The following is a 17,115-nucleotide window of genomic DNA, read 5'->3' as shown; positions in this document are numbered from 1 at the left end:
ACCTTCTGTTCTTCCTGATCTTGGAGGAAATGGTTTCAGTTTTTTACCATTGAGAATGATGCTGGGTGTGGGTTTGTCATATATGGCCTTTATTATGTTGAGGTAGGTTCCCTCTGTGCCTACTTTCTGCAGGGTTTTTATCATAAATGGGTGTTGAATTTTGTCAAAAGCTTTCTCTGCATCTATTGAGATGATCATATGGTTTTTCTCCTTCAATTTGTTAATATGGTGTATCACATTGATAGATTTGCGTATATTGAAGAATCCTTGCATTCCTGGAATAAACCCCACTTGATCATGGTGTATGATCCTTTTAATGTGCTGTTGGATTCTGTTTGCTAGTATTTTGTTGAGGATTTTTGCATCTATGTTCATCAGTGATATTGGCCTGTAGTTTTCTTTCTTTGTGACATCTTTGTCTGGTTTTGGTATCAGGGTGATGGTGGCCTCGTAGAATGAGTTTGGGAGTGTTCCTCCCTCTGCTATATTTTGGAAGAGTTTGAGAAGGACGGGTCTTAGCTCTTCTCTAAATGTTTGATAGAATTCGCCTGTGAAGCCATCTGGTCCTGGGCTTTTGTTTGTTGGAAGATTTTTAATCACAATCTCACTTTCAGTGCTTGTGATTGGTTTGTTTATATTTTCTATTTCTTCTTGGTTTAGTCTCAGAAGTTTGTGCTTTTCTAAGAATTTGTCCATTTTTTCCAGGTTGTTCATTTTATTGGCTTATAGTTGCTTGTAGTAATCTCTCATGATCCTTTGTATTTCTGCAGTGCCGGTTGTTACTTCTCCTTTTTCATTTCTGATTCTATTGAATTTGAGTCTTCTCCCTTTTTTCCTTGATGAGTCTGGCTAGTGGTTTATTAATTTTGTTTATCTTCTCAAAGAACCAGCTTTTAGTTTTATTGATCTTTGCTATCATTTCCTTCATTTCTTTTTCATTTATTTCTGGTCTGATCTTTATGATTTCTTTCCTTCTGCTAACTTTGCGGTTTTTTTGTTCTTCTTTGTCTAATTGCTCTAGGTGGAAGGTTAGGTTGTTTATTTTTCTTGTTTCTTGAGGTAGGATTGTATTGCTATAAACTTCCCTCTTAGGACTGCTTTTGCTGCATCCCATAGGTTTTGGGTCGTCATGTTTTCATTGTCATTTGTTTGTAGGTATTTTTTGATTTCCTCAGTGATCTCTTGGTTATTTAGTAGTGTATTGTTTAGCCTCCATGTGTGTGTATTTTTTACAGATATTTTCCTGTAATTGATATCTAGTCTCATAGCGTTGTGGTCAGAAAAGATACTTGATATGATTTCAATTTTCTTTAATTTAGCAAGGCTTGATTTGTGACCCAAGATATGATCTATCCTGGAGAATGTTCCATGAGCACTTGAAAAGAAAGTGTAATCTGCTCTTTTTGGATGGAATGTCCTATAGATATCAGTTAAGTGTTTAATGTATTGTTAAAGCTTGTGATTTCCTTATTTATTTTCATTTTGCATGATCTGTCCATTGGTGAAAGTGGGGTGTTAAAGTCCCCTGCTATGATTGTGTTACTGTCAATTTCCTCGTTTATGGCTGTTAGCATTTGCCTTATGTTTTGAGGTGCGCCTATGTTGGGTGCATAAATATTACAATTGTTATATCTTCTTCTTGGATTGATCCCTTGATCATTCTGTAATGTCCTTCTTTGTCTTTTATAATACTCTTTATTTTACAGTCTATTTTGTCTGATATGAGGCTTGCTACTCCAGCTTTCTTTTGATTTCCATTTGCATGGAATATCTTTTACATCCCCTCACTTTTAGTCTGTATGTGTCCCTAGGTCTGAAGTGGGTCTCTTGTAGACAGCATATATATGGGTCTTGTTTTTGTGTCCATTCAGCCAGTCTGTGTCTGTTGGTGGGAGATTAATCTATTTACATTTAAAGTAGTTATCAATATGTATGTTCCTATTACCATTTTCTTAATTGTTTTGCGTTTGTTATCGTAGGTCTTCCTTCTCTTGTGTTTCCTGCCTAGAGAAGTTCCTTTAGCATTTGTTGTAAAGCTGGTTTGGTGATGCTGAATTCTATTAGCTTTTGCTTGTCTGTAAAGGTTTTAATTTCTCCGTCAAATCTGAATGAGATCCTTGCTGGGTAGAGTAATCTTGATTGTAGGTTTTTCCCTTTCATCACTTTAGATATGTCCTGCTGCTTGCTCTGGCTTGCAGAGTTTCTGCTGGAAGATCTGCTGGTAACCTCATGGGAATTCCCTTGTATATTAATTATTGCTTTTCCCTTGCTGCTTTTAATAATTTTTCTTTGTAGTTAATTTTTGATAGTTTGATTCATACATGTCTTGGCGTGTTTCTCCTTTCATTTATCCTGTATGTGACTCTCTGCGCTTCTTGGACTTTATTGACTACTTCCTTTCCCATACTGGGGGAGTTTTCCACTATAATCTCTTCAAATATTTTCTCAGTCCCTTTCTTTTTTCTTCTTTTGGGACCGCTATCATTCGAATGTTTGTGCGTTTAATGTTGTCCTAGAGGTCTCTGAGACTGTCCTCAATTGTTTCATTCTTTTTTCTTTGTTCTGCTCTGTGGTAGTTGTTTCCACTATTTTATCTTCCTGTCACTTATCTGTTCTTCTGCCTCAGTTATTCTGCTATTGATTCCTTCTAGAGAATTCTTAATTTCATTTATTGTGTTGTTCATCATTATTTGTTTGCTCTTTAGTTCTTCTGGGTCCTTGTTAAACGTTTCTTGTATTTTCTCCATTCTATTTCCTAGACTTTGGATCATCTTTACTCTCATTGCTCTGAATTCTTTTTCAGGTAGACTGCCTATTTCTTCTTCATTTGTTTGGTTGGGTGGGTTTTTACCTTGATGCTTCATCTGCTGTGTGTTTCTCTTTCTTCTCATTTTGCTTATCTTACTGTGTTTGGGGTCTCCTTTTCTCAGGCTGCAGCTTCGTAGTTCCCTTTGTTTTTGGTGTCTGCCCCCAGTGGCTAAGGTTGCTTCGGTGGGTTATGTAGGCTTTGTGGTAGAGGGGACTAGTGCCTGTGTTTTGGTGGATGAGGCTAAATCTTGTCTTTTGGTGGGCAGGACCACATCTGGTGGTGTGTTTGGGGGTGTCTGTGACCTTATTATGATTTTAGGCAGCCTCTCTGCTAATGGGTGGGGTTGTGTTCCTGTCTTGCTAGTTGTTTGGCATAGGGTGTCCAGCACTGTAGCTTGCTGGTTGTTGAGTGGAGCTAGGTCTTAGCATTGAGATGGAGATCTCTTGAAGCACTTTTGCCATTTGATATTACGTGGAGCTGGGAGGTCTCTGGTGGACCAGTGTCCTGAACTCGGCCCTCCCACCTCAGAGGCACAGGCCTGACACCCGGCTGGAGCACCAAGACCCTGTCAGCCACATGGCTCAGAAGAAAAAGGAGAAAAAGGAAAAGAAAGAAAGAAAAATAATAATAAAATAAAGTTATTAAAATTTTTAAAAATTATTAAAAATTAAAAAGTCATACAAAAAAGAGAGAGCAACCAAACCAATAAACAAATCCACCAATGATAACAAGTGCTAAAAACTATACTAAAAAAAAAAAAAAGGACAGCCAGAACCCTAGGACAAATGATAAAAGCAAAGCTATACAGAGAAAAATCACACAAAAGCATACACATACACATTCACAAAAAGAGACAAAGGATTAAAAAAATATATATATTTTGGGAAGTCTGATGTCTTCTGTCAGCGTTTAGTAGGTGTTCTGTAGGATTTGTTCCATATGTAGATGTATTTCTGATGTATCTGGGGGGAGGAAGGTGATCTCCACGTCTTACTCCTCTGCCATCTTGAAGGTCCCAGAAAGTATTCTTAAAGCTTAGTTTGTCAAGTCTCAATAAAATAAGTCTTTAAAATAATTTAAAAGCCTTAGTTACCATGACTCTTCTTTTTGTTGGTAATCAAAATCTTTCATGTCATGTGTACTTGTTCCTGTTCCATATGTGTGACTTATTCGAAAGGCTCCTTTGCAGAGGAAATCCAGAATCCAGCTGTTGACTAAGACTTACATAGTAGTATTATTTTTAAACATAAGCATAAACTCACTGATCCAACATACCTCTGAAAAAACTCTATTTCTCCATTTAACCAATGGAGAAACTAAGGGATATGAAATAAAGTACTATCTTCAATGTGACTAATTGGGACCAAAAGTAAAATTAGAGTTTAACTGCTTCACTGAGTTAAGGACCTTTTGATTGTATTGTTATTTTGAATTGCTACCTTTTTTCTTTAAAACTATTTTTCTTTACACATCCTTATCCTTCTCATTTGTTCTTCGTTCATGTCAAATGTATCCTAATAAAATGAGTATTTTCAACTTCAGCTTTTTGTTTCACTTTTAACATCATGGGGTTTTACTTTCCCCTTAAAATTTTTTCCATATTTATATATAGTACATTGAGAGAAACATCAGGTTTTAATCATATAGTGGTATAAAATGTTTTAACTTGTTAATCAGACTTACTTGTCATGTCACACATGATATCTTCATTTGCAAGTTTTGAAGTAGTTGGTATTGCTGATATGATCATAGAAGTGAGAAGGAATTTTCCTGTCGTAGTTTTAACAGATGTCAATATAATTTTATTTTAAATATAATATAGATTTTGAATTTACACCATGCATTTATTGTTTTACTTATAATTTTTTAAATAAATTATTGGAGTGCTTTATTAGAGTGGTAGTAAATGTGATCCATTTTATTTGGACCTATTCATTTTGACTGCATTGTTTTCCTTTTGCTTTTTAATGTAATTTACTATATTCTTTTACTTTTGTATGCTACCTTACTTGTGTACTTTTTGGAATCAATAAAGTAAATACCTCTCAAACCTATTGAGTTTATACCCAAAGGGCATAATATCTAGCTTGAAGTAGTGATAAAATAAGAAATAATTTACTTTGTAATTTTTCTGAGATGTGGTCATGGAGTTCTTTCAATCTCTATAGGACCTCCCCTCCCCCACTATATACACACACTTCTGCTTCTTGAGTTGGAGAGAGGGCCTTTTGATATTTACCATTTAATAGAAATGAAAGCGTAGGTATAAATTAATTCTTAAAAGTATAGTACATGTTCAATTATTGTTAGTTTTTTTGTTTTATTTTGTTTAGAGGGAACCCTTAAAGAATATGATCTAGTAGGAGGAGGAGGAGTCCTACGTTCCATGGTTCTCTCTCGGAGTGTGTCATCTTAGGTTACTTTATCTCTGTTAATTTTAACTAGCTTGTATATGAATTGGAGATACACCTTTTTAGCCTTTGCCAAGGTTTGGACCAAATCACATTTTTTGGGCAGTTCCTTTCAGCTCTAAGATTTATGATTTTGTGACTCTCTCATGGGTTGCATCAAGTGAAAGGTTAATTTGAGGGAGAGTGTGACATCCTTGAAGAGGTTCTTCCTGGGGGATAAAGCTCTTCTTCTAACCTCTGCAGTATGACTGAAAACCTTCTCCTATGAGTATTGGCATTGTGACCCAACTGTAATTCAAGCTGCTATGGAGCTTTCCTTTTCACCCCTGGAGGCACCGAGCCTTAGATATTTTTTTCAAATTTAAGGTAGTAGAAGGTCTTAATAAGCTGTTTTGCTTTGTTCAAATAATGCATCTGTTCTCCTTATTGAGGTGAACATTTCTTATTGGATTGATTCTATTTTTAAAAGCACCATTTGAAAATGAATTGAGTTTAAAGGCCACACATATGCCTTACTTTGTAAAGAGAAGGAATAGAGTGTATATATGACAGAATTGGCATAAATCAAATTATTTTTCCCTTGATATCAGTAATAAAATTAGAATTATGTTCCCATACAAGAATTTTCTAATAACTTGACTGTATATTTTGGGTATATATATTAGGTATTACATATATATGTAGAGAGAGGTATATAAAGAGTATAAATTGTCATGTAGATATTAAGTTATTTTAAGATAACTTCAAAGTAAATGTGGCTAAAAATATTTTGACCCTCAAATTCAGCAAAATTTATGTTTGAGTCATGTCATTTAAGAAACATTTGTCTTATCATTGTGCATTTAATTCACTATTCCATCCCCTATTTGGAAATTAATCTTTCTGAATTTTCATACTCATTTAGCTCCATACTACCAGCATGTTTCCATAGCCATGCAGATTTGTAATTCATAATCATTTAGTACATTATTGCTTAAAAATGTGATCTTCAGACCATACCTGGGAACTTGTTAGAAATGCAGAATCCTGTGTCCTGCTTCAGACCTACTAATTCAAAAACCTCCTTTTAACAAGATTCCCAGGTGATTCTTATGCACGTTAAAGTTTGAGAAGCACTGATGTAGTACAGCTTACTTAATAGCTCTTAAGCTGTGGAAATCATTCCTGATTTGACTTCACAACTGTGGTATCTGTCCCCTTAAACGGAATATAAATATTTGCTTGCTAATTAAAAGATCTTAAATTTTTTAGCATGTGGTCAGGTATAGGGGTATATGTTTTCATTGTTACCGTAAGTTTCTACAACGTACATGCAAAATGTACCCTTACTCCATGTGTAATGAGACAGGTGAGATGCAAGTGAAAACTCCTCTGAGCTTTGCCATATGTGCAAATGAGAAATCCATGGTGTGCTATTGACTAATACATCAAGTTCAGTGAAAAGGGTGTAACCATCTACAAGCTCTGTGGCAAATTTGACATGGTAGTCATAATAGCAGATTATACAATGGAAAGTTTAGTTCCCATTGAGTACTTTGTAGAAACCTGGTGTAGGGCCAACATGGTTCTGAGGCTTTACTGATATAACAGAAGTTGAAGACATTATCTAGTTCTAGAGGCACTTAGATAATTAGCTAGTGCACTGCTTAACCATCAGCATTTCTTCCATAATTCTAGATTTGGCAAATGGAAATGCGTAGTGTGTAATAAATATCAGCTGCACTGTCCTACTACATCATCTCATACTGTTTTCTATTCTGAAATTATTTAATTTGGGTTACTTAAATACATATTTTCCCTGCTTTGTCAGTTCTGTGAGTTTAAAATTATGTAGATGTTTCTAATAATTGTTAATACTAAGTATAATTTATATTATCTGTGATAACTTTGTCTATTAGGTTGAACCATGTTGCCATTTTTGTAGATCAGAGGCATATCAGCGATTTCATATGGTTCAACTTAATGATAAAGAAAGTGTCGGTGCTCCTAGTCTCTCATTTTTGTCACACAGTCATGAGGAATGATCTTGTTGTAACCTACTTTTGCTTTTGTTGTTTTTGCTTGTTTTCTTTTAAAAGAAAATATACCTTTTAGGAAAACAACACCCTTACAAGAAAGTAATGAATGTAAGAAACATGGGACTGATAAAAATTTAATGATGAATTAGTAGCTTTATAAGTATAGTGGGGTTTTTTTCCATTATCACACAGTATAAACATTACAAGATTTTCATTAATCTAAAACTTTTCCTCTATATGTGGTTGCAGTTCTCTTTTAGAAATCTTCTATTTCTTTTTCACAACAGATTTTTTAAAATATAAGCTTAAATTATTTTAGAAAAAAAAGTAAAATGTATCAAACATTGGAAAAATTCAGTATAATTTTACAAGAACTAAAATGTAGTTACTAATATTTTTGTTATTGCTGCTGACACTTCACTGTTTAAATCTTTAGTAATTAAGCCAAACTAGTTTGATTATTAATTAATAACTAAAGACCAAGTGTTTTGGCCATTTGCCAGCATTACCAAGGTGAAATTAAACGAGCCACATAATTATGAAAGGAAATAGATGCTATTTCTGGAGATGGTTTTATTAAGGACTACTAAGAAGATCATACTAAGAATGTATACTTAATTTCATTAACTTCTTTGAATATATTCATATAGTTGAAGTCCCTCTTTATTAGCAATCCCAACAGCAGTAATGCAATTTGTTAAATTGTATAGTTAGCAACCAAAGCAAAGGTAAAATGATAGTTCTCCAGGGGTGCATTTATTCACCTGCTAGGAGACTGCTTGATGAAGCATTTCTTAAAGGTGATTCAGTAACCTGTGAAATCTAGGGTGAGTTTCCAGATCTTTGTCATTCTGGGCTGAAAGTTAAGAATGTTAAAAAAAAAAAAAAGTACCTGGATTATAAAGTAAACTGAAAGGTGGGGATGTGGGGTGAAATCCTGAAGTTCATACATCATAACAAGTAAATACCTTTTAAAATATAAACTGCGGAGCTTTCTTTGCATTTTGCTGTTACAAAGACAAATAATTGTGAATTCAGTGTGTGTTAAAACAACTTCTGTTACCACATTTTGGGTGTTTTATATTATGTGTTATCAAGCTGTGTTTTTGTGTTTTATTTTAGCTTATTTGCACTAATCTTGATGAACTCAGGGAATTAATCACAAAAATCGAGAATGAACTCAAAGATCTGGAAAACAGTAGAAAAAAATCGGTAGGTGTTGATCCAAAAGTTCTATCTATTATTGTCAGCATTAAAAGTTATTCCTGCTTCTTCCTAAAGCCTTTTTAAATCTTGTTGTCCTGAGTTACATAAAAATTTGCAATGAAAAATAGAAACATTGTTTCCTTTATTTCTCCTATGTGGTCTAGTTTTCATTTTTAATACACAAAAATGGTGCTGGGGCAAGTAAATTAATTTTGTTTGCCTGGTTTATATCAGGTATAGTTTTAGATATTTCCCAGTATACTGGTTGGTTGTTTTCTGACTGGTAGTTTTTTGGGTAGTGCTTACCTTATTATATATTATAATAATATAATTATTCTTAATTATAAGTTTATGTTTTTAATGGAAGTTTATTGCTTAGTAACATAAAATTTCAATTAGCTCTGACATAAATAATGTATGTAAATTGTTTAATCTTGCCCCAGATGTTTTTGATACGTGCTTAACAATATGTCTTTTTTAAGAACCTTTATCAGCTGAAGGTCTTTTTTTAACTTTCACTATACTAAATTCACAATTAATCTTTACCTTCACTTTTTATTGTTCTTGAGAGACTAGAGTATAAGGGGCATTATTTTAATTCACTCAACACTTGGTAAAACAATTATTTATTAAATCAGTAATACCCATTTAACTGACATTTATCATTATGTTATAGATTTGAAGCACAATTACATACCAGTAAATAAATGGAGAAGGCTTTAAGCATTGAAAAAAATCAGTCACCATTAAAAGGCAATCCCTTTGTTTTATGCCTTAGGAACATCATGAAACCACTTTTAGGTCTTTGCTCAGAACCTGTTAATCTAGAATGATGTATGATAATAAGGTTAGTGATACAGCAAGCTTCATTCATATCAGCAGATTTGTTAAAGCCATTTTATATGCTGTTCAGAAAGAACATATTGGTAGCATTCTGAAGGAAGGAAATTAAAGTACCATAAAAGTACAACCTTCTGAGGTCGTTTAATACAGAGGTAAAACAGCCTTAAGCATTTTGGAAGTCACTCATATGATACCCCTGAGAGTATAGCTATAATCTAAGAGATGGGATAATGTTCATACTGATAGCCATCAATTAAGAAGAAAACATGTTCAATACACATTGTGTACAATATATAATCTGAGAATGAAGAAAACTGTATATTTTACAATTATTTCCATTAAAAATGGTTTGAATCCTTATTAGACTGTGAGGGGTTTTTTGTTTTGTTTTGAGTATATCAGCAACCTCTTCATATGGAATGAACCCCAAGTGTTGTTTTAAAACTTATCTCTGTGATGTATTTCTCAAACTATATTAAAATATTTTTTCCTCAGCCAAAAGTGTTTTTTTAATATATTTTATATGTATGCTCATAAAGGACTGATTCTATTCTTTAATAGGAAAGAATAGTCTTTTAATCAGGGTTTTATTTATAGTGTTTTTGCAGAAGCCATTTCGTCCATACTTCCTGACTCTAAACAGAATTCTGTTAATTAAATTTGCTAATTGGTTTTTATTAGCTGCAGTTAGACAATAACATATGCATTTTAATTTGTTCCCATATTATGAATTAGGGTTTTCTTCTTAATGGATAGTTTTAAGCATAATTGGCTTATATACTTATTTATAGTATGTATTGTAAGAGAAAAAGACTTTTGCAGGCATCCTTGAGTTTTTCTGTAAAGCCATCCACCTCACTTCCATTGGTGGTATGAGGTATAAACATATTGCCTTCCTTCACAGGAACAAGTACAAGAGTAAAAGAAAACATAAGTTACAAATATTTGACTCTATAGTCCTTGGGGACATGTTTATCAGAAAATTTTAGGTTATGTATGGGTTTTAACTGATTAGATTTTATGTCTCTAAATTTTTAACTTGTCCATGACCCTTGATATTTGCATGTTAGTTTTAAAATATGTTTTCTGCTCTTCAAGAAATAGAAATTCTTGGAACTGAACTTAGTGGGGATAATGTTATTGAGATTACCAGTATACAGGCTACTTTCCCCTTAAATTACCTGACTAAAAAACTGTTTTCATGAACAACTTATTTCAATCAATGAAATGGCCATACAGCATAAAGGAAATAATAGTAGAAGTTTGCATCTCAGTGCCATTCCTTATTTTTTTTACAAAAGCTGGTACCGAGTGTGATAAATGTTAGTTGTAATAGTTCACTTTATTGAATTTTTATGTTAGTATTGGAGAATACCAGTTTATTTGTCTGTCATCATTTGGGAATAAGGGTTTCCACTTAACTGAATTTTCTAGGAAGCTGAAACCTAAACCTTCAGTACTAAAATTCTTCCTTTAATCATTTAATGAAAAAATTTCCCTGCCTCCTTTATACTGAACATAATTTAACACTTTTTTGATGACTCAGGGATCATTATGAATATCCATAATTGTACCGATACCCTAAAAATCTATTGATCTCAGTTACTCTAAACATTCACCAATAGGCCTTTAGATTATTTATTTTGAAGGTTTTTGTCTGCTTGTCCTTTTGCTTTTGTTCTGTCTCTTCATTGTCAGCCTGTCATTTCTTATGTGTGTCCATGTACTCGCCCTAGCTGATATACTGTCGGTTACAAAGCAAGTATCCGTATTATTAGAATTAGGCTCATAGTAAGGACTTGAGGAATTTTATTAATGAAATATATGAAGTTGGTAATAGTGATAGCCATTTTGCTTATTCCTTGCTTGGTGAGCTTCCTTCACTATTGCCAGACAAATGAAATATTAATATTGATCTTCATGAGAGGATATCACTGTAAAAAATAGTGTTTAGAGTCAAAACAATTCTTTTGGGTGGGCCAAAAAGTGCCTTCTGTTTTTTAAGTAAAAATAAAAGACACATTTTTCATTGTCACCAAGAACTTTATTGAACAGTGTATTCACCCTTTTGTTCCACTACCTTCTGCCATTTTTCAGGCAAGTTCATAGTTTCCAAAAAGCTTCTTATCTTTTTGAGCAAAGAACTGTTCCAGGTGCCTTTTATAGTCTCCCGGGGAATTGAAATTTTTTCCATTAATAGAATTTCTTAAAGACCGAAATAAATGGAAATCTAAAGGTGCAATGTCTGGTGAATACGGCAGATGAATTAGAACTTCCCAGCCAAGCTGTAACAGTTTTGCCTGGTCATCAAAGAAACGTGCAGTCCTGCGTTATCCTGATGGAAGATTATGCGTTTTCTGTTGACTAATTCTGGATGCTTTTCAGTGAGTGCTGCTTTCACTTGGTGTAATTGGGAGCAGTACTTGTTGGAGTTAATTGTTTGGCTTTCCAGAATGAGTTCATAATAGAGGACTCCCTTCCAATCCCACTATATACACAACATCACCTTCTTTGGATGACGACCGGCCTTTGGTGTGGTTGGCGGTGGTTCATTTTGCTTGCCCCACGATCTCTTCCATTCCACTTTATTGTACAGTATGCACTTTTCATCGCAGGTCACAATTTGTTTTAAAAACAGAACGTTTTCTTTACATTTCAGTAGAGAATCGCATGTAGAAATATGGTCAAGAAGGTTTTTTGCTTAACTTATGTGGAACCCAAACATCAAAACAATTCGCATAACCAAGATGATGCAAATGATTTTCAAAGCTTGATTTGGATATTTTAAGTATGTCAGTTATTTCCTGCGTGGTATAATGTTGATTGTTGTCAATTATTGTTTCAATTTGATCGCTATCTACTTCAACTGGTCTACCTGACTATGGAGCATCGTCCAGTGAGAAATCTCCAGCACGAAACTTTGCAAACCACTTTTGACACGTTTGATCAGTCAGAGCACCTTCTCCATACACTGCACAAATCTTTTTGTGCGTTTCAGTTGCATTTTTACCTTTCTTGAAATAATAAAGCATAATATGCTGAAAATGTTGCTTTTTTCTTCCATCTTCAATATTAAAATGGCTGTCTTGGGCTTCCCTGGTGGCGCAGTGGTTGAGAGTCCGCCTGCCGATGCAGGGGACACGGGTTCGTGCCCCGGTCCGGGAAGATCCCACATGCCGCGGAGCGGCTGGGCCCGTGACCCATGGCCGCTGAGCCTGCGCGTCCGGAGCCTGTGCTCCGCAACGGGAGAGGCCACAACAGAGGCCCGCATGCCGGGAAAAAAAAAGCCTGTCTTTTTTAAATCCACACTGATATGACAGCTGTCACATATAATCTAACAAAATTGTTTCAAATGAAGTTAAAGACAACTAAGTGCCACTAGAGCCATCTTACAGAAAAAATCAAAGGAACCTTTTGGCCCACCCAATATTATTCATCAGCAGCTTTCAGATCTATGATGGCTTCAGTAACAAGGAAGACATATTCCATATAAACATTTGGTTGTCACAAATACCCTTACTAAAGATAGAAATTACATATGTGATAGAGGATTTAATGTGGATTCGTTTAAAAACCTGGCTGCTTTTGGGAGCTCCTCTGCAGGGCCTTTCTAGATAGTTTTTCCTACCAAAGCAACAAGGAAGAATTGCTCCATTTCCTCATCCAGGTCAACATTCCATTAAAAAAGCTTTCTTAATCTCTTAGAGGTTTTGCCATTGAGCTACTCATTGTACTGGAAGATTTACAATCTTTTAAAATCTAGATTGTTTACTTATTCTTGCAAGACAACTAATTCTACTTATTTATAATGTGAGGAGAGAAAAAATGATTTAATTTTCTGAGTTTGCTTTAGCTCATTTGATCCCGTTACTTCATTTAAAGGCTTATTCAGAGAACTCAACGTCCTTTACGTCCTCCAGTGCTATACCAGACATCTCACTGACATAAATAGAAGTATGTAGTTTGACAAAATCCTTTCTTTTTGTCTATCTCATTATTATTTAGATCATAGGATTTTTTTAGTGCCCTAAAGGAGAAATCATGACATTTTATTGGTTTTTTGTGTGTGTGTGGTTTTAGTCAAGAGAGAAAAATTGCATTTTGCTTAATTATTTGGAAAGTAGTCTTTTTAATTTAGGACATTTATTAGTTTTCCAGAGAGAGCTAAGATATTCATAAATTTGCCTGATCCTATTGTATTTGAAATTTATTAGACATTTTTTGCTGTCTAAATAATCAAACTTGGTAGAATTTTGTCAGGCTAATACAGAAGTGGTTATATTTCTGAATTTCTCATGTGACCCTTTTTTTCTTGCATTTGCTTAATTTCCTTACGTTTTATATCATAATTTAGATCTTCAAAGAGGTTTCAGTCTTTTTTCTTTGATAATGAAAAATCAGTATAGAGATAAGGAAAAGGGAACATTTGGCAAAAAAAAAAAAAGTTATAAGAAAAGAAAGCTTTTCTGGATTATGAAATGATAAATGATAGTCTTATCAATATAGATAAACTAAAATTTTAAATATAATACCCTGTCTTTCTAATACACCTTTTAGCAGTTAAGCACCTCAACACTGAGCAAGTTTTAAGACAGACTTCAAATATTTCTGTATTTCATATTCAGTATGTAAGAAAAGCTATAAAATTGCCTGTACTCTTTGATTCTATAATCCTAATTGATATTTAACTTTTATTTTCCCTGATTTTTCACCCTACTCCCCTACCCCCCAAAAAAGTAATTTACACAATAGGGTGTTCAGCAGACTGTCTCTAATAGTAGAAATTTGGGAAAAGCCCATATGTCCAACAGTAGGGAGATGACTAACCAAGCAATAATATTAACACAGTGGTATATCATATGGCTAGTAAAATAAAATATTTGTAGATCATTGTTACTACATGGAGGTATTCATGAAATGTTAAATTTTTTAAACATCCAAAAATATATGCATAATTATTATAGTATATCAAAAGGCATGTTTTTTAAGGTATGTTTAAGAGAATTAGAAAGGAATTTCAAGTCATGAATAAAATTAATCTCTATTATGTTCTTAAAATAATTTAAATTCATAATACAATAATAGCACTTAATCTTGCCTAACCAAAGGCTGTGCATTAGCTAGATGAAACATTAGAGAAATCAGAAGCTTAGATCAGAGGTAGTGATACCCTAGTTTTTGGTCATAGAGTTTTGTAAAAGCCGGTGGTTATCAGTGAGTAATGATTCTGCCCACCCCACCCTTGCCCACCGCTGCTATGAGACTTTGGCAATGTCTGAAGACATTTTTGATTCACATAGTTGAAGAGGTGGTACTGGCACTTAATGGATAGAGGCCAGCCGTGCTGCTAAAAATATTCTACATTGTAATGATCCTACCTGACAGCCCCGCACAGCAAATAGTTATCTGCCCTCAGATGTCAGTTGTGCAGAGATTGCAGAACCCTGGCATATGCCTGTTTTTGCTCAGGGCCCTAGTGTCTCATAATAAGTTGCTGCTGCCACCTTATTATGGGGAGAAAACAAGTTGATGTTTTGACACTTAGGTAGAAATCAATGAAATCATATGCCAGATTCCATGATTGAGATCATTTTATCATGTCGTATATTTCTAATTAAGACTTGTATTTGATGGAACTTGTGAATGTCAGTATTAACCTTTACCCTTTATGGTTCTCTCAGATAGTTAAAAGAATTCTTGACCTTAGCTTCAGATCCATCTCAGCTGTCTGCAATCCATTATGATTTATGGCCTCTTTTCAGTATGGTCACCATTTACCTTTTACCTTCATTATAGGAAATGAAGTTATAACTTGGTTGTATATGTATTTTCTTTGTTCATTTTTAAAAATATGATGAAAAACATTCTTAAAAAGTGAAGATATAGTAAGAAATAATACACAGGTAAATGGTAAAATATAGTCAAATTATGTATAAAACTTCACTTATGAATTTATATGAACCCCTAAATCATAGTTGCTTATAGTAAAAGCTTGATATAAGGCAAAGAAATTATTATACATTAATCTTATTTTCTAACACCTGTAACAAAGAAATTTTACTTTATTACAGTGTAGGATTTTGGGATTTTTCCCTCTTCTCTCCATATCCCATTTGCTCACAGTGAGGCATCAAATCAAAATTATTTTATAGCCATCTATTTAGAGTAAAAAGTCTATTTTACTACAGTATAAGGAACTTTAGATACATTCAGAATCCTGAATATGCCCTTATTAACTTACTTAATGACTTCAGTTGTAGATATGGTTGCATCAATATCTAAATTGTCCTTAAATTAGTTTTATTTAAGTTTTTGGCAATTACATCATGTGTATCTTGTTTTCTTATTCTAGATCTTTTGATATGGTTAACAAAACTGAAAACTAGCTCATCTGTGGGGGGAAAAACACTCTGTCTTTAAATTGTCATAGTTAAAGCTTTCAAAAAATTAAAATAACCTTTTGGAAACCCTGTACAACAAATAAAATAAATGTTTCTTTACCTGTCATATTCTAGTCTTACTCATTAGGCAAATACTTCCTCACTGTTTTCTGTGTACTATTCGTAATACCAAGGAACTTGAAATTCAGAGAAATTCAGAGACTAAAACAAAGTCCTCATCCTCAAGGAATTCACTTTAGAGCTTAAGCTTTTTATCGCCAATCCTGGGGATAAATTTTTAATTTTAATCAGGATTGGTTGTGCTAAATCCTGTCCTTTTATAAAAGACTTAATCTTTTATTTTCAAGCCATTTTTTAAATTCAGAGATCACCAGACACCCAGACACTCTAGACACTTGCTTTACTTCCCTTAATGACATGTTAATATATTATTTGGGAGTAGGACTTTATGGATTTTACGAAGAATCAAATATTAACTGACTGTTCAAAATAACAGTAAGAAAAGAGAACTAGATGACAGGAAATGTGAACCAGAACAATAGCTGGCTGGTAATACAAAACTTCAATTGACTGTAGTCACTGAATTATCTGAAAATGCATTATCCTAATTTATTTATGGTAAGTCTTGCTTTGGGGCATTCTTTTTGACATTTAATAACTACTCTGCTCAACTAAGAACTGGATTTTAACTCTTGTTAATAGTGCTCACTGTTTCAACTTACTGCAATGTGGCATAGTCTGTATCCCATCAGGGAAACTTTCTTAAAAGCAATATTTGAACACCTCTTTTCTTCTAATAAAAGTTCCAATTAAAAGGGAAAACTGTTGTTTCGTATTTTTACATCAGCCAGAGAATTCATGCTGCATGTTCCCAGCATGGAGTGAGCTTCAAGGAAGAATTGAACTAGGTGACAGCTCCTCCTGTAATTAGAACTTCATAGTGTGGCTTTTATTATTTGCCTTAAACTCTTTTGAATTACATATCACACACACTTATTCAAATGTAAGTAACAATCTAAATGCCAAATATTTTTCAAAGCCCTAAGTAAATTTGTATTATTTTCTATTTAATAGTTACTCTACTGCCTTTTAGTGGCAGGAGTTCCGGAAAATTGAATTTAAATCCGTGAGGGGCTTAAGACCGGAAAATGAGCTTCACATCATTCTCTTTTTTATATTACAGAAGATATCAAAATCTTTGGAAAGCCCCTAAAATTTAAAGATAGGGTAGTTTAACCTTTTGTGAACCTTTTGGAAGAATACCATCCAAAAAATAGAGAAGATTGAACAGTAATAGAACTTTCCTACCATCTTACCAGACTCTGTAAAAAAGGTAAAAATGGGGCTTCCCTGGTGGCGCAGTGGTTGAGAGTCCGCCTGCTGATGCAGGGGACACGGGTTCATGCCCCGGTCTGGGAGGATCCCAT

General features: G+C 33.9%; 1 protein-coding gene across 1 annotated transcript in view; it reads left to right on the top strand.

The window, feature by feature from the left end:
* Window positions 1-17,115, top strand: part of BRD10 (bromodomain containing 10) — a 101,957-nt gene that overhangs the window by 68,593 nt on the left and 16,249 nt on the right. Inside the window, exon 6 of the mRNA XM_007450214.1 lies at window positions 8,361-8,450. Coding sequence (XP_007450276.1) covers window positions 8,361-8,450 — 90 coding nt within the window. The remainder of the gene's footprint in view (window positions 1-8,360; window positions 8,451-17,115) is intronic.

This window comes from Lipotes vexillifer, unplaced genomic scaffold (assembly GCF_000442215.2).
Source record: "Lipotes vexillifer unplaced genomic scaffold, Lipotes_vexillifer_v1.1 scaffold1074, whole genome shotgun sequence".
NCBI lineage: Eukaryota > Metazoa > Chordata > Mammalia > Artiodactyla > Lipotidae > Lipotes > Lipotes vexillifer.
The sequence above is the reverse complement of the archived record's forward strand: the minus strand, read 5'-3'. Positions and strand labels throughout refer to the sequence as shown.